Source organism: Siniperca chuatsi, linkage group LG5 (assembly GCF_020085105.1).
Source record: "Siniperca chuatsi isolate FFG_IHB_CAS linkage group LG5, ASM2008510v1, whole genome shotgun sequence".
NCBI classification, from domain to species: domain Eukaryota; kingdom Metazoa; phylum Chordata; class Actinopteri; order Centrarchiformes; family Sinipercidae; genus Siniperca; species Siniperca chuatsi.
Genome location: NC_058046.1, coordinates 3985211 through 4010053, shown reverse-complemented (window position 1 = coordinate 4010053; position 24843 = coordinate 3985211). Strand labels below are relative to the sequence as shown.

The 24843-nt window shown below is 40.6% G+C and overlaps 3 protein-coding genes across 4 annotated transcripts in view; 1 reads left to right on the top strand and 2 right to left on the bottom strand.

Moving 5' to 3' along the window:
• Positions 1–14605, top strand: part of prkg2 (protein kinase cGMP-dependent 2) — a 34238-nt gene extending 19633 nt beyond the window's left edge. Inside the window, exons 8-19 of the mRNA XM_044197939.1 lie at positions 1305–1399; positions 1910–1978; positions 2665–2763; positions 3002–3152; positions 4063–4199; positions 5300–5389; positions 5678–5819; positions 6298–6461; positions 6686–6808; positions 7100–7162; positions 7648–7714; positions 8330–14605. Of these exons, the coding sequence (XP_044053874.1) occupies positions 1305–1399; positions 1910–1978; positions 2665–2763; positions 3002–3152; positions 4063–4199; positions 5300–5389; positions 5678–5819; positions 6298–6461; positions 6686–6808; positions 7100–7162; positions 7648–7714; positions 8330–8425 (1296 nt within the window). The 3' untranslated portion in view covers positions 8426–14605. The remainder of the gene's footprint in view (positions 1–1304; positions 1400–1909; positions 1979–2664; positions 2764–3001; positions 3153–4062; positions 4200–5299; positions 5390–5677; positions 5820–6297; positions 6462–6685; positions 6809–7099; positions 7163–7647; positions 7715–8329) is intronic.
• Positions 11833–20173, bottom strand: bmp3 (bone morphogenetic protein 3). Its single transcript, XM_044197942.1, has 3 exons — positions 18983–20173; positions 16643–17568; positions 11833–14778 (listed from the first exon to the last, which is right to left on the bottom strand). Exons 1-3 carry the CDS (start codon positions 19257–19259, stop codon positions 14587–14589), a joined length of 1395 nt encoding a protein of 464 aa, XP_044053877.1. The 5' UTR covers positions 19260–20173; the 3' UTR covers positions 11833–14586.
• A 2032-nt stretch (positions 20174–22205) lies between these two features.
• Positions 22206–24843, bottom strand: part of cfap299 (cilia and flagella associated protein 299) — an 82876-nt gene continuing 80238 nt past the window's right edge. For both annotated transcript variants that reach the window (XM_044197947.1, XM_044197949.1), the window contains one exon: positions 22206–24838. In XM_044197947.1, coding sequence (XP_044053882.1) covers positions 24746–24838 — 93 coding nt within the window. In that variant the 3' untranslated portion in view covers positions 22206–24745. The remainder of the gene's footprint in view (positions 24839–24843) is intronic.

Genomic DNA, 24843 nt, shown 5'->3' with positions numbered 1-24843 from the left:
ATAAAATAAGTCCTCTAATGCCTCGGTTAGACAATACTGTGTGACGTCTCTATTGCACAGATCAGGATGCTGCTCCAGTCTTTGCGGCAAAGGCTTTTCTCATCAGTCAGCAAGAGTGTTGAATGGCTACAGAAATACCAGTAGTCTTACAAAGTCTTGCAGGAAACTGGACTCTGGGAGCCTTTCTGCTTCTGTTTTCATTCTTCCTCCATCCCCTTCAGTTTGGCTTCCACATGAGCGTAAACAAAACGGCATATAACAATGAATATAGCAGGTATGTCATCCTGCAAGTAAATCTGCAATTCAATGGAGAGGAATTTCCTGGTGGCAACTTTGAACAATTAACTCACTGATTCATTGACTCAAGTGTTTTTGATAACTTCAGAGTTTTTTTGGAAACTTGTATCAGACCCTAATGGAAATTGTTGTATACCTGACCCCATGTCTGAAATCATGCTTGAAGGTTATTTTAACCGTTAGAAATCATGGCCAAAAGACCAGTTTTGGCCAGTACTCCAGCAAAACAAGACGTTGTGGGCCATACTGTATGTGAGTCTGGGAGGTGTGGGACTATGACTCACTCGCCCGTCAGCAACCTGACACCGGGCAGCGAGGGGAGATGGAGAGGGGCCAGAGCTGTCCACAGGGGACTTTCAAAATGCCATTATGAGCCGATGTGAGACAGCAGGTCCTCAGTGCTAAGCTAACCAGACACATGTTGTTTAGGAGGAAGGGGGCTAATACAGGAAATGGCTCTTACCCCCCCCCCCCCCGACCAGGGAGGGAATAAACTCACCAGGAAAAACAGGGGAAGTGAAGGTCACTGAGGTCAAACGGGACACTTAGCTAAAACACAACCCGGCCGTTCCGGCTGTGGTGTCATTGTGACATTTCTTCGGCAGGATGGTGTTGGTGGGATGTTTGACCTCGACCGGGGTGGGCCGCTGGTTTTTAAAGCCTCACAAATTAAGAGGAAGTTTCACAACATCCATGCTGCTTGAGTTATTTTATTGAAAACTGCTGTTCTGTAGGCAGCAGTTTGAGGGCCGACAAGCAGAACAGAGGCAGCTGATTAAAACCCTCTTACAGTGAATGTGTCTATTTTGACAGCATGTCAAGAAAATATAGTGCATCAGCGCCACTATAATTGAATGTGTCAGTTATATTAATTTCTTAGAATTTGAACTTTTAACAATGCATGTACAAATATTTGGAGCACCTGTAAAAGCTACAGCAGTGAACTGGAGACTGCGGTGTGAAGAAGTTAAATGCGCTTTAAAGATCCAGCTAACTGTGTTGTGCAGGTGAAGGTGACCCAGACCACCGAGGCCCACAAGTTGCCGCAGATTATCAACACGCTGCAGAAGGGAGACTACTTTGGAGAGAAAGCACTTATAAGGTAAAAACAAACATCAGATACCACCACAGCAGTCATTTTACTCCGCTCCTGCCTCTTGATTTTTTTGGTGGAAAGAAACACTGTTTTAATAGCCATGTTTTTATTTATACTGCCCAAAATCACAAATTTGTCAGGTTTTACAACCTGAACAACGTAGAGAGGAAGAAGCAGGGCTGATATACCTGTAATCTCATTACATGTAATCTGCTGTAATCGGCTGCCTTACCTCTCAATCGTTACTGTTCAATTTTAATGTAGGTTTTTAAATCCTTTTGGTTGTATATTCATCACCTTGTTTAAAACTGTACCAAAAATATTTTAGGGATACAAAATGTTTCATATATTAATTCTTTTAGAGGAAGCACATCTGTGACTGTCATGCAAAGCCCTTTCTGGATGCTCTTTAAATACAAAATGTCCTCCTAATCCTAAAATCATTATCAAAACAGTGGGGGGAGTCAGAAGTGTGTGTGTTTTTATGTGTGTGATGTACATCTCTGTCTCTTTCAGTGATGATGTCAGGTCAGCTAATATCATCGCTGAGGAGAATGGGGTGGAGTGCCTTGTCATCGACAGAGAGTGAGTATTCTGACATTTGAAGTATAAGTTTCTGGTTGGAACACCAAACACCCACAAAACAGTGTTCCTTCTGTAACAGGTTACAAGGTTATCAAGTAGCACATTAGATTTACAGCTGTTAGTATAACCAGAACATTTTGGCCCTGTTTGTTTTCCTTTCCTTCCCTTTCCTGTTCATCTCATGTTGTAACCGAAAGAAGTTATAACAGAAAATCTGACAAGAAATAATAAAAACTGTTTTTGGAAGTTTTGAGTGGTGACCTACTAGAGCTGGGCAACATTATGTTGTGCTCTTCTTAATTTTGTAAATTATTATAGAAAATGTTGTTTCCTAAATTATCATTATGAAGCAAAGACCGGAGTGAGTTTTCTTCGACAATCGGTTCTGAAAATTGTGTGAATGCCAGCTGAAAATGACCAGTTCCAGTATGTCCTCCAATTTACCCTGCAGTCTAATGCGATTAACAACAATTAGACAACATAATGTGATCTTCCTTAGGAAACATACAATTGGGTATTTTGGTGTCTATCAGCTGCTGTCAACAGTGTGTGAAAACCTTTTCTCTTGCCCTGATTTCCCCCTGTAAAATGTAGCTCTTTATCTCAGTGGGACACCTCAGTTAATGAAGATTATGAAGCCTATCAGCCAACATTCCACTGCTGACGTGCGGTTGTTGTTTTTCTAGGACATTTGATCAGACAGTGGGCACCTTCAATGAGCTGCAGAAGTACCTTCAAGGCTACGTGGCAACACTTGATCGAGACGACAAGAAGAGACATGCCAGGTAGGTGCAGCGCTGTGTGCTCAGGCCAGAACAGTGAATGAAAAGCTGTGTTAAATCTTTGGTCAGACTAACGGGTATGGGTCCCAATAAAACTGATTTTTGAACCACAAACGTTTTCATTTTACTGAGAGTGAAAATATAAACATGATATACCCGTGTTTCTCAGATTTTGAAAACCATACATCCATCCATCCATCCATCGGTTGGTTAAAATAAATCTGTCTGTGTCTCCATCCAGGAGGTCGGTGTCGCGCCACCAGAGCCAGCCGCTATCGGCAGACGTCATCCAGCTGAAGGAAATGGTGTCAGTGTTCCCTCCATCCAGGCCCTTCGACCACCTGGAGGTCGTCGCTACTCTCGGGGTCGGCGGCTTTGGACGAGTAGAACTGGTGAGACCTGAATCTGTGAATTGTTATTGATTATTCACACCATATAACGTTAGCGAAAATACCATTTCACAAAGACAAAGAGGAAATTATGACTGCTAATGTTCCATTTTTCTGAAAGGTCTGACGTATGCGACTTTGCAGTAAATAATATGGAAAGTGAAAAAACACAAAGATGGATGCCTCATGTCACATCTTTCACACAACCTTGTTAACTAATTATTTACTGTAAACATTACACTTGCTAACACTGACAGTTTCTTCCGGCTCACGTGACAGGAACATTCAGGAATTCAGACATTTTGACAAAGCTGCTGTAACAGGCAGCTGTTACCAATGACATTAATGATGGCTGCATTCAATTCAAGTGTCCCACTAAGCTACTGTATACAAGTTGCTATGCATGATCCCATGACCCTGGACCACCTAAATGGAATGCAGCCAAGTCTGTCTAAAAACAATAGTCAGGTGTCCATATGAACACTGAAACACTGAAGGTTTTAATTTCTGTAATCATTCCTCATTTTCATACTGGCCATTAAAAGATCCCTGCCTAAAGCAGTGTCAGTGTGATGGAGGACATCATCCACAGTCCTCATTCTGTGCAAAAATGTATTCCAAAGTTGGATTAACTTCAGATCAACTTTGGTACATATTTTTCCACAGAAGGACTGTAGATTTTGTCCCCCATCACTTACATTGAAAGTGCATTAGGAAGGGATATTTTAATGGCCAGTATGACCAGAAACGATCACACCTAGCAAAACCTGTTTTAATGTTCATATGGGAACATGACTATTGTTTTAAGATAGACTTGAAAAATTGTGAACATATCCTTTAATTTTATTAATTACAGCTGTGCTTTTCCTGCTATGACAAGTGTGACACCCCACCCTGTTATTTCCATCTGCAGGTGAAGGTGCAGGACAAGGACATCACCTTCGCACTAAAGGTCATCAAAAAGAAGCACGTTGTGGATAACAGACAGGAAGAGCACATCCACTCGGAGAGGAAGATCCTCTCTGAGGCTCGCTCGCCGTTTGTTGTCAAGTCAGTCATCCTGCTCAGCCTCCAAACCCATTTCCATTTTTTATCCTACATGATAAAGCTCTGGTCCATTGGTCTGGGAAAACAGTGCGGTGCTTATTAGTTTTTGATGAGATCACAGTTGAGGCCTCGAGCAGATTACATCTTCTCAATGGGGTAGAATGGCAGGGGATATTGAGAGATGTCTGCTATGAAAATGTAGTTATTTGTTATGAAATATCGCAGCAGTAGCTTTTCGTTGCCTTTTGTGAGATTACGATGATCCAATTTCACTGCATGCAGTGGAACAGAGTCAGATATTAAAGCCATTCTTCACCTTCTGAAACGCTCCTGCTGCTGACCTCCTCTTCATACACTCCATGTATTTATTTGACCTTTTTCACATGTTTTAACTACCTTATTATCTCTTCATATTTCTAATGTGTTTTCAAGACTGATGTAAGGTGATAGAAGATTTAAAATTAGTGTCTTTGAGCGTGTATTGAATCTGTACATGGTCCTGGGTTACTCTTTACCACAGGGGTCAATTAATATCACATTAGTTCACACATTAAGCTATAATTTGAGCAGTAATGTTTTTAAATATATTATAGTCCACTGCAGTGCATTGTAAAAATAACCACTGGGGCTGCATTAATTAATTTAAGCATCCTGCTTAATGTTCATGATCTATTTTGCATCATTAGTTCTCTCCCTGCTGCTTTAGATTTTATATGTAGTATATCAGTTTACTGTTTAATAGTAGGAAAACAAGCCCGAGTAATGCTTTATTTTATCAAATGAAATGTGGACTATTTAGGCAAGTGATTATTAAATGTGACTGCTCTTTATAGTGATAATGAAATTAAACAGGAAGCTTAGAGGAAACAGGAGATTAGAGAAAAAAATCCCGCACCCTAAATATTTAACTGCCAGAAAAATAGTCTTATATTAGACCAGACAGTACCAATTTATCAAAAGCCTGAAAATTAAATAATAGTATAAATATATAATAAAAACAGGACACATGCAGATCCTAAATGATAGAGCAGCATGTCCATTGTTCTGTTTACATGAAACCTCTTACTTTGAAGCTTAACTTGTCTGTGCTTCTCTTACTCCAGACTGTATCGCACGTTTAAGGATAACAAATATGTGTACATGCTGCTGGAGGCCTGTCTGGGTGGAGAGATTTGGAGTCTGCTCAGAGACAGGTAGGAGAGACCAACCACTGACTGATGCCACTGATGTTGTTACATTTTTTGAAAATGTAACAAAATCATCATATTTAGCCTGTCATCTAATGAGGGAACCCAGACTTATCCTGTCTTGCAATGAGGAATCTCAGGTCCAGTCGTCATAAATCACTGAATAAGGGCTGCTTGTGGTTCAGGTGCATTTGTGTAATGAGACCACTTCTCCTGCTTCTCTGCCTCCTGAACAGCGTCAGATCTGACCCTGCCTCTCAGCAAAAAGTTTACATTTGGCTTTCTTGTCTTTAGGGGGAGTTTTGATGAGCCCACTGCCAAATTCTGTGTTGGTTGTGTCACAGAGGCTTTTGATTACCTCCATCGCAAGGGTGTCCTCTACAGAGACCTGAAGCCTGAGAATCTCATGCTGGATACTGAGGGATACATCAAACTGGTGAGCGTGCTGCCAGCAACTGAACATATTCTGTCTTGAAAACATGAAATAACTGCAACCACAGCCGGCGGGAGGGTTCTCTTAGATCCTCACTGTAAAGAGTTTGATCCCCTGTGATGACTAGTGTGTTTCTAGAAGTAGTCAAGTCTAGTCACAAATTTGCATTGTGCAATTAGTTGACAATTAAGGAAGCATGCAGCTTCAACTTCACAAGGCTCAAAAGTTCTATTTCTAGCTTTTATTTATTTCAATGACTGGCTTTTTTAACCATATACTGACTGTAGTATTGTACTAAAATTATGGATAGAAAACTATGTACTCATCAGGGGGTTTTATGAGATCTAAAGAAATCCAATAAGCACCTCAGTGTTAAATTACAGGCCTCAAAGGCTCCCTAAAGTTAGGGGTCATTTTTAAATTCATGAAGGTCTTTTTCTAGGAAAGCCCTCACAGTTCCCAAATTGACTTTTTTTCACAGGTTGACTTCGGTTTTGCCAAGAAGATCAGATGTGGCCAAAAGACCTGGACCTTCTGCGGGACACCGGAGTACGTGGCCCCTGAGATCATCCTCAACAAAGGCCACAACTTCAGTGTGGACTTCTGGTCTCTGGGCATCCTGGTGTTTGAGCTCCTTACTGGCAGGTTAGCGCATCTGTGCTTCCAGTCTGCAGCAAGGCTTTGTTGGAGTAAAGCACCTTATAATCATCCTTATTATAGTTAGCACTTCAATGTCCTTGCTGACTTACAGTAATTATTGTTTGCTGACTTGAACAGAGTACTGCTGAAGGACTTCACTCCAACAGACATCTGCTAAATCAAAGATTCAAAGGAATTAAATCTCTGCCTTTTTTTTCTCCAACCCACAGTCCTCCGTTCTCAGGGAGTGACCAGATGATGACGTACACTTTCATCTTGAAAGGCATTGAGAAGATGGACTTCCCCAAGAAGATCACCAAGAGACCCGAGGACCTCATACGCAAGCTATGCAGGTACAAGATCACACAAGCAAAGCAACATTGAAAAATGAAGCTAGAAAGTAGCAAGTAAATCTAAGCCAGCAATCCAGACCTGTTTTTTTACAAATCTAAGTCTAGGTACCTGAGATATAACCCAGTCAAAATTTGCTCAGCCTTTGAGTATTTAGTTAAATTAAAAGCAAGATATGCAACTAAATGAAGAGGAAGTCCAGTATTTGAACAAAGCAAGCAAGACTACAGAAAAAGAAACTCCAAGTTTCTTTGGATCAAAACAGTAATTTCCCACCCTGATCTACTTTACAGGCGAAATCCCTCAGAGCGACTGGGCAACCTCAAAAATGGAATAACCGATATCAAGAAGCACAGGTAAGAAGGAACTGACTTGTTGCTGATCTCAGTGAAGAAGATTAGTTGTACAAATTAGCACTGAACATTATGAATGTGGGCCAGTGGTTTATGACCTCAGCAATTAGATAATCACTGAACACACTGTACAAGAGCAGTGGGATACAAAACATATTCAAAAGGCTTATCACATTATTGGACTTAATACAGTCTTCATACTTACTCTACATCTTACTCTTCATACTGGGCCTCCTCTCAGCCAAGCATATCCCCAGGAATAAGGGGTGACGTTCAAGGCAAACGTTCACAAAGGTTCCTTGTAACAGAATCAGTCACACTGATGCGAGGGGCAAATTGGTCAGGGTACTGGTATCAAGCTTTGATTTTAAACATTTGTCTCTTATGTGTTTGTGCTTGTGTTGAGTCAGCCTCATGATTGAAAAAAATACACTGTACATACAGAAAGTGATTTACTTACTGACATGTTCTCTATAATGTGTCTGAAGGTGGTTTAACGGCTTCAACTGGGAGGGACTGAAGGCGAGGACTTTACCATCGCCACTGAAAAGAGAAGTAAGTACAGATATTTATCCAAACTCGTAAAACTAGGAGTCTTTACAAGTTCTAAAACAAAGCAAATATATTGACAGAAAAGCACAGATAGAGACTGGACTGTTTTGTGGTGAAAAACACCACTATACTATGTGCATGTGAATTTAAACCATGACAATAACATGATTATTGTATTGAGCTTTTGCATTATTGCGTCTTGGAGCAGGCAGCTATAGCTATACTGTTTTACATTTTTCCTTGTTCACATATTACTGGGTTTATAAAAAAAACATGTGAAAACATGAAATAACTGCAAAAGAAAAAACATTCAAGTCACTGCTAACTTCTGCTTTGCACGTGTCAGCAAGGGCAGCAGATGTAGCAGTGAACCCGACTGTTGATTTCTAGTGCTCCTCATGGCTTCTCAGAAGAGGATATCAGTTCAACATAAACTACCTTAGGATTGCGAGAATGAGCACCACAAGAATTTACCTTAAAATTGCTATTTTGAATTTGGGTGCTCCAACAATTGTCTTCCACTACTGTTGGAATCCACAACTGAGTTAGTAATTCAGAAGCTATTTTAAGAAATCAGTCTCACCTTTTCCTCCTTCATTGTCTTCTCTTCCACAACAGCTTACGGGACCAACAGATCACAGCTATTTTGACAGCTATCCTCCAGATGAGGACTCTCCTCCTGAAGAGCTGTCTGGTTGGGACATGGACTTCTAAGACCTTCTGCTCCATCTTTCCGTTATTTTCCTTCCGTTGCACACCCTAACAACCAAAACTTAATGGGCAAAGTGGCTTTTCAGGTGACCTTACATCACCTCTGGCAGCCATGGCGGAGGTCCTCAGGTTCTGGGCAACAGTAGCTGCAATTAGCTGGTTACTTTATGAACTTACGTTTGGCCGTCTGAACACAAATGAACAGCTATAGGAGAATTCTCCTTTCACTGTGAAGTTAAAGTTAAGTTGAAGTTAAACAGCTTGTTATGTAACCATCACTGTCCTTTTGGTTAATAGAGCTGACTGGCACTCTAGCTACTTACGAGGCCTGCCTGAAAATGACTACATTGACAAGTACAATGTAGTGCTAATAATGATACAGTAGTAGTAGCATGTTAGCATTAAAGCTAAAATCCGTAATACTTAAAAACTACTACTGAGGTTCTCCACAATCTGCCACTGAGAAATGTTGCACTTGTGTGGTGCAGTGGATAAACACTCACCTAAATCGAACACAGCTGGCGGTGTTTGTGGATGGGAAGCCAGTGAGGGATCAAGTCCTTGTTGCTGTATTACTGCCCCTCTCTGGATAGTTGGGGCACTTGTGCAAAGCAAAGCTGGCATAGCAAAAACATCTGTGTGCGTTACTTTAGAGTTGGGTAATGAGAACCAGCTCTGCATTGTAACCGGTTCCGAAATGAAAACAACCTCACAACCTAGAATTCATGAAAAAACTTCTCATTCTGCAATGTGGATTCCCAAAAATAACTTTTCAGTGGCAAAGTTTGTAATTAATGCGCTTCATTTCACAGTTCATGCATTAACGCTTATGTACAGTGTTTACAATATGGCTGACCGGAGCTAGCGTGCAAAAGTGTTGCACGTCCAAATGAATCACTTAAGTAAGAGGGTGGTACATCCACGACATTTTCGCCACATACTGTACCAACAGAGTGAAGCAACTTCACAAATGCAACATGCTTTGTCTTTGCTGTAGTTTCAAAGTGCGTAACGTTATTGATTACAGCTTTAGCTTTGCTAAATAAGCCTGCAGGCAAGTTACTCAAAAATTGTAACCAACTGCGTGTCCACATTAACTAAGATGGCCTCCTCGAGCTTCATCTCATATTGCTTTGGAGGGAGTAAGTCTTGAAACAGATCAGTGTCCTGTGTCACAGTATTGTGTTTTTACATTCCTTAATCAATCTACGCCCATGTAATAATCTTTTACAGATACCTCTAAAATATTGTTTTCTCTGGGCCCTCATGATGGCTCCAGATGTGGTTGTGATGCAGCTGCAAAGTCTTTATTTCTTGCAGCTGAGGGAATTTGTGATTACATGTGCAGTTTGTTTACTGCTGTAGAGGAGTGGAGGTGTGTGGCGAGGAGATATGCGCGGAGATGACACTGCAAAAAGGCAAGCCATTTGAGAACACAGACTTGGGAGAAGAAATTCTTCTTAACTGCTTAGACGGCATCTAACCACAACACACTTCTATCCCAAACATGAAACATTAGTGCTAAGAAGCATCAAGTGTTCCTTGTGCCAACAGTGTTATCCTCACAGCCCCACTGCCCAAACTAGACACATACAAAAACACCTTCTCCTCTTAAGTTATAGAGTGTGAGCATCCCGTGGCAGGGTGCCTGACCTGAAGAAATATTTAACTTTTTGAAATTGAGTCAACTCTGCAGTTCCCAGCTTCTTAAGGAGAAGGGGAGTTCTGTGGCGTCGATGATGTGAAGAGGAACAGCAAAGAGGCCAAACTGAGCAAACTGAGAAAACCTTCAGGGTTTACTATGAGGAGATTTTCACAAGCTTAGGGATAAAAAAAAAAAAAAATGTATTTTCCATTTTTAAACACTTGAGAATTACAGTAAATTGACTGTGTACCATGTCTCTATGTATATACTATATACTGTAAAGCACAAGCATCAAAAATACACAATTTATACAATCCAAGCTACTTGTCCCTTTATGTACACCTTAAAAACTGCGTGAGTGAAGTTTGTAAATATCACATATATATGTATACACTGACTGGTGAATGTGTGTGTACAGTATGTACAGTATGTGATAATGTCTGTGTATGGAAGCACCTGAAATTCTTGGAGAAGCTGTGGCCTGAAGATAATGAAGCTGTGTTTGTTAAAATTTCAGATAGAGTTTCTGTTTTATAAGGTCTTCTTAGATTGGTCAATTTAAATTTTGTAGATTATTATTATTATTAATTTTATTTTATTACCAATATGTGCAAACATTTGTCATTGTGAACATTCTGACTTGTCAAACACAGTATTATTATTTATGTAATGACATTATAGCTGCATTTTATTTAATTCCGTGCCAGGCCTGGACCTAGCCTGAGTGATATCAAACTAAAATGCCACTTCATTCAACTTCATATATTCATCCTGACATCATGTTTATGTTATGGTCATTTTTGGTTGCTATTTTTCATGAATGTAGCTAGCTAGCTAGCTGTAAAAGCTAGCTCTAATTGGCTGATTGTTTCTCCAACCAGGGAAACAGCCGCCAATAAGCAAACGCCCGTCCTATTTGAACCGCTGAAGAAATCGGGGATTTGGGAAGCTGTTATTGAGCATGCTGGCTTAATTCAATTCCATTCCAATTTATTTATATAGCACCAATTCATAACAGAAGTTATCTCATTGCACTTTTCCTATAGAGCAGGTCTAGACCGTATTCTTTATAATATTACAGGGCACCTAAATAAAACATCTATCATTAATGTTATTACACTTGCTTTACTGCAATGACAAGTCAAAACATCTCCCACCGGAACAGCTTGTTGCTTAATTTGTGTGGAGTCATGACCGGACTGTACCTCAAAATAAAGTTTTACAAAAACAGAAATTCAACCAAACGGTTCAAAGCCTCAAAATATATTTGGACCTCATGTTCACTGAACATTGTTAGCTTTAGAAGATATCAAATGTCTCTAAGCCTATATTTTGGCACCGGGGTTAAAATCTCAAAAATAGGCTATTTACATAATTTTTTAAGAAAGAAAACATTTGTAAAATGTAGTACATCCTATAATTGTATGCATACATTTTAGGCTGTTACAACACACATACTGTACTATCTACAACTGCCTCTGTCTAGTGCAATCCTGCAAAATATATACTGTACCTGTTTATAAAATGTATATATTGACTTTTTTGGGCAGTAAGTGAAAGTTGTAGACCAACAGTTGTACTGTACATAGAGGTATTCTTCTAAGTTTTGCTATTAAATTCCAGAAATACTGATCTTGTATTTTATGCAGAATGGTACCAAGGGAGAGATAAAGGAAATACATTTTGAGAATTTTGCTTTGTTTGTGTGTCGTTTTGTGCCACTACCCCTCAAAACCTTCAGGTTTAGAAACCAAAAAATCCTGAGTCTTGCATACTTTTTATTCATTTCTTTGAATGCTTTGTAAGGATGGTCAGAGCTCAGAGGGGGGAGACCTTTAAACAATTCACCACACTTTCACATCAGTAGTGACAAATGTCCATCACAGATATAAAGACCATCGACATGTCAGAGCTTTGTTCCCCCTTTCCCAGACCATACCTCTACAAGATATGCAAGATACAGAAAATAAATAGATGCATGTTAAAGGTCATTTCCATATACAAATATATTTTATGAAGCTTATTGTACAAGCATTTCTTTTTTACCTACAGCATAACATTTACAAGATAGGATTGAACAGTGAAGTAGAGTAATCTCTTATAAACTGCTGATATACTGTACTGTATATTTGATACTTGCACTCCAAAAGACATTAGCAAAGTTTAGAAATGGGTTGAGTCTCAAATGCAGCAAAAGCGAAGGCCTGAAAAATGACCCGTCATCAGTCTGCAATGTTGTACTGGCTCAACCAGAGGGAGCCACTCCATTCTACAGCATGCATTGCTAAAATCTGCATTGGCACAAGATGAGGAAGCACAAACTGGAAAAAGTGTCAGTACAAAATATATAAAGTTAACAAATCTGCCCTTAGCTATTGACACAAAATAAATGTCTCTGAAATATCAAAATAGTGAATTATTTGAAATACAATTTAGAATAAATTCCACTGACGATCATACTTATCAAAAGAATATGCACTATGTTCACTCATTGTAGACTATTTTGTACCATAAAAAACTATTCTCAGCGTCTTGCTTTGACTTCAGCTTCATTGCAAACTGAGCACAGTTCTCTGAATGACCGAGCCCCTCTGAACAGGCGATGAATCAAATCAAAGTTTTTGAAAAGCAGAAATCCACCCATTCAAAGGCACTTCTATCTCAAAGAGACATTAGAATATCATCAACATATAGTGAGCTATATACAAAAACAATGTACAAGTCTATAGAAAAAACGTTGCTGCTATATTTCAGTCTATTTGCTCTAAATAAATATTTGGTTTTATGAACTCTGACAATAATGCACAACCCAAAGCAACATTATGACATGTTAACTGCTCTTCCAGGTGTGCCGGTTGTTCAATGCTGACCTGACAAAGTACATGTGATCAAATAACACACCCGCTAATGATTTATGTAAAATCTACTCTATACAGTAATATTAAAGGCTTATGCGACCCAGGAAAACAGATCAGCTCTCCCTCATCATTCAATATATTATATGTATTGCTCATCATTTTTGGGTTTTATAAAAATAAAAAAAGGGAATTTGAAAATCAGATGAAAAAATCTGGGTGAAAACGGCTTTTAAAATCCCTATTTTTAATTACTTTGAGGAACTCTGGCACAAAATGCACAGCTCATTGTTAAAAAACAAAAATGATGAGCCTTAAGGATATGTAAAGCAAAACTGATTCCAGACCAGCAGTGTACATTGACTTGATACTGACTTTTTTGATATCTTAGTTGATAAAAACAGATTTCTAGAAGCATTCTGGCAGTTGCTAATAGTTTTTCTTCATAAATGTCATTCTATGCTGTAAATACGACAATCTGGCAACATGTTCTGAACTTTAACAATGCCAAAAACAAATAAGTTCAGCCTGATATCAGGCTCATTGAAACCACTAGTATTAATCCTTGATGCCTGCCAAGTCCCACGACTTATTTGATTTCTTTCTGAACTTATCAGGTCCAACAAAGGTTTCAAAATTCCACACAAGCATCAAGTGGCTTTTTGAGCCCTGTGGTTTTACACTTGTAATAAACACATGGTTCAGCCCTTGTTTAATGTAGTAGTTTCTCCTTTTGATATGCTTTATCCCTTTATCTTTCAAAATTAAATCTTAAGTTTACTTGTAAAGCTTGAACATGTTCTTGGCAAAGCAATGGTATAATAGGTCTCCTCAAAAACTCCCCATTCCCAATGTTAATGAAGACCACAAATGTAAAGTAGCTTACTCTTCCACATATAATAAACTCTTAAAGTGTGGGTTCTGTACAACGATGGAGCAGTGATCTACACACAAATATGTATGGTCTACATCACAATTCTGGCTTTGGAATCTAATATATCTCTCTATAGCAGCCAAGCCAATAATTATACAATAACTTCTCATATAGTGAATAACACAGTGATAGTACAGACATAAATACATACACATAGTAACAAAAACCATGCAAGTGCGAGTCTGACTTTGTGGTAACGACCAAAGACAACTTCAAGCTATGAAGGGGTGAAAGATGAGAATGACCCCCCTCAGAGGCATCAGTTCAAACTGAGGTCATTTTTCCTGAAAAGTGATTTTTCCTTCAGTTTTTGTCTCTCTTATGCCTCAGTTAGTGTTTGAATATCTTGATAGTGAGTTTATGATTGCATTCACCCTGCTATCGCCCAATGGATAACTGTGCAGCGATGATAAAGACATAAACAGTGGTGCTGGTGGTGAAATTGGAGCATGGAGATTTGACTTTCCATTCCAGTTATCTTCCGCGAAGATAACTCACACGATCCATTCCTTCCCATGAACAGACCAGTCTCCTCTTCACCTGGAACAACAGGAAGTACTCTCCTCCAGTGCAAAAGGGAAGTTGTGTTCAGTGGGTGTTTGTAAGTGAATGAGCGTATGACTAAAGAAACAGGAGGAGAGAGTGTCGTTTTGGCTGTATGTGTTGATTTTTTTTTTTCTTTTCTGTATGACATGAGTTTTATGTGAACAGGCGTTGAAGAAAAAAAAAACTATCTACAGGCGCAAGAATCTACAGTCATGTTGGGGTAGACTTTCAGCACCACGTTCTTGTCCTCATCAAAGAAGAGGATGCTGAGGGAAGACATCTTCTCGGGGACACAGCACGGCTCGGGGATGCCTGGGACGACGCCCACTGCCCGCACTATGCTCTGGATGGTGGCATGGTTAGAGGGCTTCAGAGCCTAAACCAAAGGGACAAAAAGGATTAAAAAGGATTTAAAAGGATTTCCTTTTAAAAATGTATCCCGAAAAGATTGCTGTAGTGATGTTCTTATCGGATAAATTACTTTTGTGAGTACCGTGTTATCATGACTAATAAAATGATGGCCAAATCTATGAAAATAAGACCGAAGAAAGAAGTTGTGGTCGTCAAGTTAGCACACCTAAATTAGCACAATTAACAGAGTTGTTCAGGGCATCCAACAAGCAGCTGCAGGTAGGCCTGAGTGCTAGCTCTATCCCGAGCAGTTCACACACCTGATCAGCTGCTTCATGTCTTAGCAGGGTCCAGTATGTGACAGAGCTCTTCCCACACATCATAATAAACTAGGCAGAGCAGCTTTTAATAGTAGCTATTTAGCAGCTTTTAAAGCTTTAGCCTGACAAAGGAGAAACAACATCACAGGCCTGTCTGACTGAGCAGCAAACCTGCAGGAGAGGGAGGGGGTTGCCTTACGCCCTAGGCCCTACTTCTGGGAATAATTACATCCGACTACAAAGGACGGTGACTCTGAGGTACTGAATTAAGTGGATGGAACGTGTGCATTCCAGCCATGTCTAAAATACCTGTGATGTTATCTTGTCACCGGGGCCACAAGCTACGAGGGAAGCTGATGTTTAACGTCAGCTGAAGCACAAGTTTCTTCGTTTCTCTGACTTCTTTGTATGATTTTTCAAATGTGAAGAAAAACTTTCAAGAATGGCGTGAATTACCAGAGCTGCTTCCTTCAAGTCCTTGTTCGTTTTCCTCGAGCATGGTTATAAATTTGTATTTTGTCGAGCTCAGCCACTTGCTCCTCAGGAACTTGTACCTCTGAGCAGGACGATTTTTCACTTTTTGTTACAAAGCCATTTAGATGGCATCGTCTGTAGTTTGACCACGTTTACTGCATGTTTAGCACAGTAGGACTTCACTTTGGACTAACCTTTTTTTATTATATAAATTTAGCTCTAATGCATATCTTCAAAGACTTAATGATTTTAATTCCTAAGATATACTGTAGAAGATAAAAGCATGAAGGAGAACGTCTAGCAGTGCTTTGACTGTAACTAGTTTATCCTGGCAGTTGAAGATTAAAGCAGATGGCACACATTTCTGTGTGTTTCTTTAGCATTATCATCTATAATATAAGACAGATAGATAGGCTTCAGGGACTTCGGATGTTAACATTATCCAAGTGAACATAATACAGAGCAGTAACAGCAACAGTAAACGTGGGACTGAAGGCTTAATGTCTAGATGTACCGATAGCTCCACATAGCCTTATTTACATAATATATACCATACTGCCTGGAAAAAGCAGTGTTTGAAAGTTAAACATACAGACTCATGAGTGTTTTCTTCTGTACTGTATGTTGAGTTCTGGTGTCAAAGAGAAATGTTGGACCACAAGATGGTGCTGAGGTTAAAAAAAAAGACCTTTTCTAGTGGCGGTGACCACCACTTGGCCTACAATTTGTAATCTAATGGCAGAGAAAAAACAAAAGTGTTGGAGATGTAACCCAGAAGTGCAGTGGCCCCCAACCCTTTTGGCTCATGACCCCTAAAAGCAAAGCAATCTCTACTTGTAACCCATTGTGCAAGTTGTCAGTGGGTGATAACCAGGCCAACCAGAGGGTCGTTCTTTCTCCTGTTTATCTGAATGAAATTTAGAGGCCTGAAAAAGTAAAATAAAGCAGTAATTCAGAAGAAATATTTCAATATTTGTGGAACATCTGGAGAAATTAATAGAAATATAACTTTGTGTAGCATTAATGCTTTGTCTGCTTTCCTGCCCTCAGGTTGGGAACCACTGCAGAAGTGGACTACAGGACTCCGAGTCTCACCTTTGGCATGGGGAACTGGCAGGACCCGGAGCAGTAGTAGGCATCAAACGACTTAGGTGATATAATCCATTCACTCCATCCAATGTCAGCAAAGTCCACTTTCAGGTATCTCCGAGCGCAGTTCCGGGGCTCGTTCCACTGCTTCTTCCGCGCCTTTTTGATCGTCTGCTCGTCGAACTGCAGCAGGGGCATCTTGTGCCGCTGGTTCTTGCGTGTCTTTTTACGCGGCCGACGGGCCTGCTTGTTTTCAAAAGGCTCGTATGGGCTCGTCTCATCCCACCCGGTCGTCTCGTACGGATACTCGGGCCCGGGAAGTTCATTGTTTTGCAACGGGAGCAGAACGTTTACCGAGCGCTTGTGTCTGGGCTTCGACTGTTCTTGTTCAGTGTCGTTTCGCTCACGCAGTCCCAGTTTATGGAAGCTGTGTGAAACGGAGCCCTCCCCTCCCACCGGGTGGTGTCTCTGGAGGGTGGCCACCACACTTTCAGGTTCTGAAATGGCAGAGTCATTGGCGTAGACCAGGATGTAGGGTGAGCGGTCCGACAGGAGCCTCTTCCACGGCTGGGGCCCTTGTGAGGCCACATCGATCCCAATAAGCAGCTCGTCGTGGTTTTTGGCCTGGTTGACCACACGAGTTATGTCCTTCCACTGCCAAGATATGAAGTCCCTGTAGAGGGTGGACACATTGATCCGAAAGTGTCCCAGAGTCCTCATCTTGTTATCCACAGAGGCAAAACTCCAGATGACCATGTGGATGTGGCTGTGCCTCCGGGGGCCGTGGCGGCCACAGCTTTTGGCCCTGGAGCAGCCCTGGGTGTTGTTCTGAAGGTCTCCGATGTAATAGTGAAGAGTGGCTGACAGAACGTCCTCTGACTTGGTGAGGGACGTGAGGTTGAAAATCTGCAGCTGCTTCTTGTTGATTATACCTATGTATATAATGAGGAATATTATTTACACAATGCAACACAGCTGTAGGCCTACAGGTATTCAAAAACTAACCATGGCCTTCCCTGTATTCATTAAATATATAATAATAATAATGATAATATGTATGTATATACTTTTTCCTGATCCAACATTTTCTCAGCCACGCACATACTGTTGGTTTTATGGGCCCAGGTTTTCTGCCTCCACCCCAAGGTCTGTGGTTCTAAAGGCATTCAAAAATTACGTTTTAAAAATTCAACAGCAATATCTCTTTCCAGAATTTCCCCATTACTCTAATCTACAAAACACACTTAACAGTTTTAAAAAGCACTCCTTCAAAGATAGTAGTTTCCCTGAAAACCTTTCCCAGTAAGGTCTGTGGATCATCCAGAGTAACCAGGGCATTCTTTCTGGAAAGAGATGTTGCTATTGACTTTTAAAATATAATATTTCAATGCTTTAAGATACACAACCGAAATTCCACTCATCTCCTTTGTAGTGGGGTGGAAGCAGAAATCTCAAAATAAAATCTCAAATAAAATTAAAACTATCTGCGTGACTAGATATCACTGAGGGAGAAAATGTGTTTGGAATTTGGGTGAACTGACCCTTTATATGCTATGCCATACAGCTGCCAGGCGATAGGAGGCAGTATAATCTAACTAACTTTGGCCCAAAGTGGAAACTGGTCGTCTTTAATAGTGGCCACGTCCAAGTGATAATAAATAACACAGCGTAGCCTGTAAGCAATTTAGCGCTTCAGTTTCTGCTCGGTAAAGTTACTATAACAGTTCCCGGAGAAAACACTAGTAAAAGCACCTTAAATGCAGAAGCTCACCGCAGTGAAAACTCTCCAAGTCTGCCGCCATACAGGCAGGCTGGGCAGCTGCCAGATGCCGACTCGAGGGGATCTCTATGTAGACTATCTGACACTAAAATCTTAAGTTGTGAAAACGATTGTATCGGCAAACGATTTTGAGTTGCATGCCGAGATCTGATGCGGAATCTCTGCTCCTGGCACAGGGAAGGGGTAACAGGTTCACCGCATTTCCATGACTGGATCGACAGGTGTATTTCAGTTTCTGCTCGGTAAACCAGCACGCGAATGGCACCAGTTTTCATGAGTTTTTTTTCTTTTCAGTTTTAAAACCTAAAACAGGATAGCAAAACATTTGTATACTGAAATGTGTGTGTGTTTTTTTTATTTTAAATATGCCTAAATTGCGCACACATTCTGTCGCCACACAGCTCGGCACACTTGTAATGTGCGGACAATACAACTGACCACGGCAGGAGACGTTACCAGATCAGGTTTACATTTGTCACAATTAATGCAACAAGACGTGCATGTATGCCCTTTCTGCTCTGGCAGAACTAAGGGTTGTATACGTGCGTAAAACGTTGGCTACCTACCCCAGTGCGCTTTGAAACTGCGGACAGTGTTGCCGTCCTTGAAGGGAAATCCAGCCCGGTTGTACTTCGCGTAAAGCATCTGCATGTGTTCCGTCATTGTATCCTGTAAAAGGAGATCCTGGTCGTCTTTCGCGGGGTGCTTTTTATCCACCGAATGCGTAAAATCCACCTTTCGTCTCTCGGGGAAATTGTCTGTTTTCAGCATCGCGCAGTATCCAACGCACAGATAACTCCATCCGTAAAGCAGTACGACCACAAACCGAGAGTAGAGAGCCATGCTTGAGCCAAAGCGAAGGAAGAAGCAGGAAAAATAGTAGTCGTGAAAAACCTAGCACGTTTCCAAAAGTGTTCCCTATCTCCAAAAAGACATACCATCACCTGAGGAGGAGTCCTCTGTTAGAAAATGATAGCATCACCTTTGACACCAGTCACAGCCAGAGAAGAAGGTGGCCAGGAAAAAACACAAGAGCGTTATCCAAGTTGTCTCTCTGCTTTTGATAAGTTGCAGGTCTACACGTGCTACAGTCAGTAAATGATAAAAGTTCTCGCGCACAGCAGAAGGTGTACTGGAGCAGATGCGACAGAACTAAGCTGCTAAAACAGCGTCGCTCCTGGTTTTGTATCCGAGCTCTGCGCTGATTTCAGGACCAGCAGTCAACCGTCCCCCCGTCTCAGCTTTCATTGAAGGTAAAGCATGTTGTGCTTGGTATTATAGGGCTTGTGGGACCAGCTGGGTATTCCTCTCACACACACACATACACACACTCAGAGAGGGAGAGGGAGAGAGAGGGGGAGAGAGAGGGAGAGAGAGTTTCCTGTTTAAGATAGTTTTACGCACATTCAGCCTGGGGACAAATTATCTCATGTTATCATGAGCTGAAGGAGGGTGTTTTGTCAGTTGATTCGAGACGGATTAAGAGAAATATTTTATTAAAAGGACATTCCGCCGATTTATTGAACTGATTTCAATATCTGAACTGCTGCCACAGAACAGCCCCTCCGTGCGTAATTTCTACTCCGCAGAGCTGTGCGTCTGGGCCGCGCTGCTGAATGAAGCGGCTTATTGTCGGCATTAAAGGCTCTCTCTCCTATTTAGTTTAGTTCAATGGAGTTAAGCACACACATCCTGTACCATCACGGTCCGATCCGGATGCTGTACTGTGCCCCCCCCCCAAAAAAAAAACAGCCCATCCAGCCGCCCTCCACTCCCCGCCACTGGGCTTCTCTTTCAGGGGCACTCGGGAGGAAATGATTAGGACATTTCCCCGCCCTTAGACATCTGATGGCAATAATATTAGCATGCCATGTCCTTCTTAGCAGTCAACACACTGAACGAGTTTAACCCCTTTAACTGGGAGGAGATGGGCAGGAGAGAATCAATATAAACAACAGCAAAGCAGAAGCAGAAGCAGAAGCAGAAGCAGAGCGAAGTCAGCTGGCTGCAAGGAGCTGACTGGATCAACTCAGAATAATCAATCAGTGAGCTTTTTCAGACCTGTAGTCCATAAAACAGACATAAAAGAGACCAAAGGACAATTGAGATATGAATGTTATAAGTGAAAACATGCTTTTTATATCATTTCTAATATTTGAAATGAAGTAAGAAATCATAACTGCTTGGCCCTAATAGATATACAATGTATTCATTCAACTCTGGCTTAATAACAAGACTAGTACCTTAAAATTGTTTGTAGATTGCACAGCATGGAGAGGTTTACACATGTAAAATGCTGTATACATGTCTGCTGCCGAAATACTTTTCAATAAAAGAAAATAGTAAAAAAAAAAAAAGTTACTAGCATTATTGAAGCAAAGTAACTTGTCTGTTTAAGCTAAAAATATGGCCCAATTAATCAAAAACTAAATTTAATTGGTAAATGCATCTACATGAATCTCAGTGTGCCACGAATTTAAAATTTTGTATAAGATTTTAAAACAAGTCAGGTGCCCATGACCTTAACTTTGGAAGATACCTACTTGATTTGTGTAGACTGAGACTGCTCGGGATGTGGATTTGATGATTAATGACCATACGGACAGGAGGAATGATCACAGCAAGTAAAAACTGTCTCAATGTACATATGGGCACCTGACAGTCGTTTTAAGACAGACTTGAAAAAATGAGAACCTATCCTTTAACAGAAGGTCTGCTTACCATTTTGAGGTGCACATGCCTGGAGGTCTGGTTCATCTAATAGTGGCACTAAATCAAGAACTAATTCAAATTTCACGTGAAAGACTGCATTGAAAGAGCTCATCAACGTGCTCATAAATCATATTTGTTGATTCTAGGCTGGTGTTAAATGCTTTAAATCTTTAGAAAAACGTTCTGGTACTATGTACTTTTTAACTAAAGTACAGGACACTGTAATTAGAACATTTATTGAGTTTAAATTGCAGTTGCTACTGTATCCTATAAAAAGATGCTTATGATTGTGAACACGACCATGCACGGTAGCATAATTTTAATCCGACTTGTTTATCTTTTTTGTTTATTTGTTTTACTGCTGCTGTCTGTACTCTGTTGAAAAAAGAACTTTGAATGAATGTACCTTTTTTCGGATTGTTTCATCAATCAAGCGTATTGATGAATTCCTCAAGTTTTACATTCCAGGCCACACGTTTTCATTTGATTCAGACTTTATCGTTGCGTTGTCTGAACAGCGCTGTTACCATAGATCAATACATGTAGATGCCTGTTACACCTGTTCCCAGGGCCGTTGTCATCATCCATATGCTAATAGCATGTATTAATCTAAGTCATGTAAATTTAGCGTCAAAATGCAACGGCTGCAGTCATCAAAAGCTGCAACCTAAAATGCTAATTTGGTCAACACTGTAATGTCTTATACGTATGAATTTTCACCATGCCATGGTATCATTATGTTTGCATTAAGTTGATGCAGAACTTTATTTTGTTGCCATCCATCTAAGGCTCAAATGTTGCTGGTAATGAAAAGTCAAACACATAAAGATGCAACAGTTTAAAAAAAAAAAAGAGGCAAAACTACATGAAGAGACATCAAATTAAGGCGAAACTGAGCTTGTTACATAGAGAAGGCTAAATAGTACCTGTACTATCTAAGGCCCAGTTTAGTCTGAATCCACCTCTTTACCTCATGTTGTGTATATTAGGGGTAAGTCAGGCCTCAAACTAATAAAACCACGCTTCAGTTAAAACCCCAACAGCTTAAAAGCCCAATAAAGGAAATGAAGAGGGATATAACCATTTAAAATAGACTTTATTGTGAATCATTACTATTTACAGACACATGATCTGTTTGGGTGAGTTCCAGCAACTTTTTTTGAGGTTTGGTCTTCCACAGAGGTAAGGCACATAAAAAAATAGCCTGGGAATTTCATGAGTGATACTTGTTTGTTTGTTTGTCAATTCAACTGCGTATTTTTCATGTGCACATCTGCTGTTTTGATTGGTAGGTGTTTGGAATGACTGATGCCACTTTCAGGGAGGGAGAGCAGAGCGGGTTAGTTCCCCCAGCATCACCGGGCCACATGAATGAGCTGCGGCCTGTAAACCTAAACAGCTGTAGATGAGAGTGAATTGTTCATTTGCCACTCGACTAGTTTGAGTTCTTACTTCCAACACATAAACAATCAAAGCAGGGCAGATAGTGAGATAGTCAGGTGGACCCTCACCCCGGGGTTAAATCTGGCCTTTTAGAAAGAGGTCAAAGAGGAAATGACATTCCCAACGCAATCCTTCTGCCAAATTTGAATGTGCTTCTCATCCTTGTTAGTCCAGTTAGTTTTGTTGAGACAATAGTAAAGACAAACCAGTTTTTCAGAGCTGTTTTAACACAAACCACTCAAAATAGACATTTAAAAATTGTTTAAAGACAACAACAAAAACACATTTGAAAGACAGAAAAGGAGAAAACTAAATAAACAGGGACCTCCCCTCGACCCAGTCTAACACATTGTTTTTTTATAACTCCTTAAGACCTTCACAAACTTTGTTCATTATCACCCCACAGGCCCAAAAATTGCATCTTCTAAACCCCCCAAAAAAATCCCCAACAGAAACTCACTGACTAAGAAAATCCAAAACCAGAGCCCAACTCCCCAAACCCCTACTTTTACAGAACCAGAACATGTCACCACACATATTGTTTCAATGAGGCTAACAGGGCCCAATTCAGTCAGATGCAGCCAGTAGAAGGCTGCTCTGGTATCAGGGTGGCTGCAGGAATAGTTCAACATGTTGGGAAACACAGATTTGATTTCTTGCAGAGAGTTAGATGAAAAAAAAAAAATCGATTCCACTCTGTGCATTAAATATTAAGCTACCGACAGGAGACAGTTAGCTTAGCTTATTGTCAAGACAAACAGCTAGCCTGGCTCTGTCCAAAGGTACAAAAATCCTGCTTCTCCACTTCTCACTTTGCCGGCTCCCAGCCAAGAAAGAGTCTGGCACAATCCCCTGTAAAACCACAACTTTGATTTTTGTACGGATTAAGCAAATGATATATAACATTGTTAATTAGTGCGCTTTAGAGGTGCTGATAGATGGATTTTGTTACCTTTGGAGAGTCTAGCTATTTCCCCCTGTTTCCAGTCTTTATGGTAAGCTAAGCTAACCAGCTGCTGGCTGTAGTTTCATATTTGCCATACAGACAGGAGAGAGGTCTCTTCTCATCTAACTCTCAGAAAGCAAATAATCAAATCTCCCAAAAAATGTCAAACAAAGGCGATTCTGTTGTGATATCCTCAAAAGAAACTACATTCTTGTAGATGTGCATCCATGCGGGACTAAGTTTGAGGAGCAATTAAAAGAATGGATAAAAAGTGCATTCCTGAGTCAAAAGTTGATGGATGTATAAACGTGGATACTGTACTCCATGGTTAGAACTGTACGAAAATGCCTCCACAGAGCTGGTACATGTGCAAGATGTATCCTTGTGACTAAATGGAAAAAGTGTCGTCCCCCCCCCACACTTCCAACTATGTGTCTACAGAGTCTACAGACAACAAATTAATGAACAAATAGCAAAGACCCTGTAATTTGTTAGCTTATAGACATAGATAATGTTTCTTGTGGTGGGATTGATTCCTACCATGTGTTTCATTAACAAATGCAAAAAATTAAAATCCAGAAATTAAAAGGGAGTAAGTTGCTAAATGTCTTCTGTACTTCCTAAATAATTCTTACAGCAGGTTATTTGTAGAGTTGTCTTTCATTAAAAAATGTCATAGTGAATGACTAATATGTAAATGATAGAGCACTTTGATGTCCTGTAAAGTGTGCCTTGCATCTGGGAACATGCGGAATGCTTTAAGCCCATTACCCATTCTTCCAGTCCAATTGGAGCTACCGCAGCCTGGGGGAGGACATAAAAGCAACCCCCATCATCTTTCAAAGCTCTTACGCCTTTAATTTGTTTAGACAAACAGCCCAAAACATGCCAGGCCAAACGATGGGACGAGCCCGGGTCCCCGAGCAGATTTCTGCCCCTAACTAAGAGTGCTGCTTGGGGAATGCCTGTAGAATGTCTGAGCTGTATAATATCACGAAATCTAAAGTTACATAAATCTCAGGTTATTTGCAAAGACACTTCCATGTTGTCACACTAGTCCATCCACTTCTTCCTCTGGGAATGCTCAGTTTAGACATTATATCAACTCCAGCACCTCCACCCAGATGGCATGCATGATATGAGGGGAACAGTTTGTAAGTGATGGTGCAACTACAGCAACTCAGTCAAATTAGAGGCTTCCAGTGCTCTCCAATATAGCCTCTGAAGCTTAGACTGTTCTGATGTTGTGGTCGTAGATGACTACATGGATGTAGAGGTCCGACTGTAGGAATGTCCTGTTGGAGTCCTCACCAGGACCAGACTGGA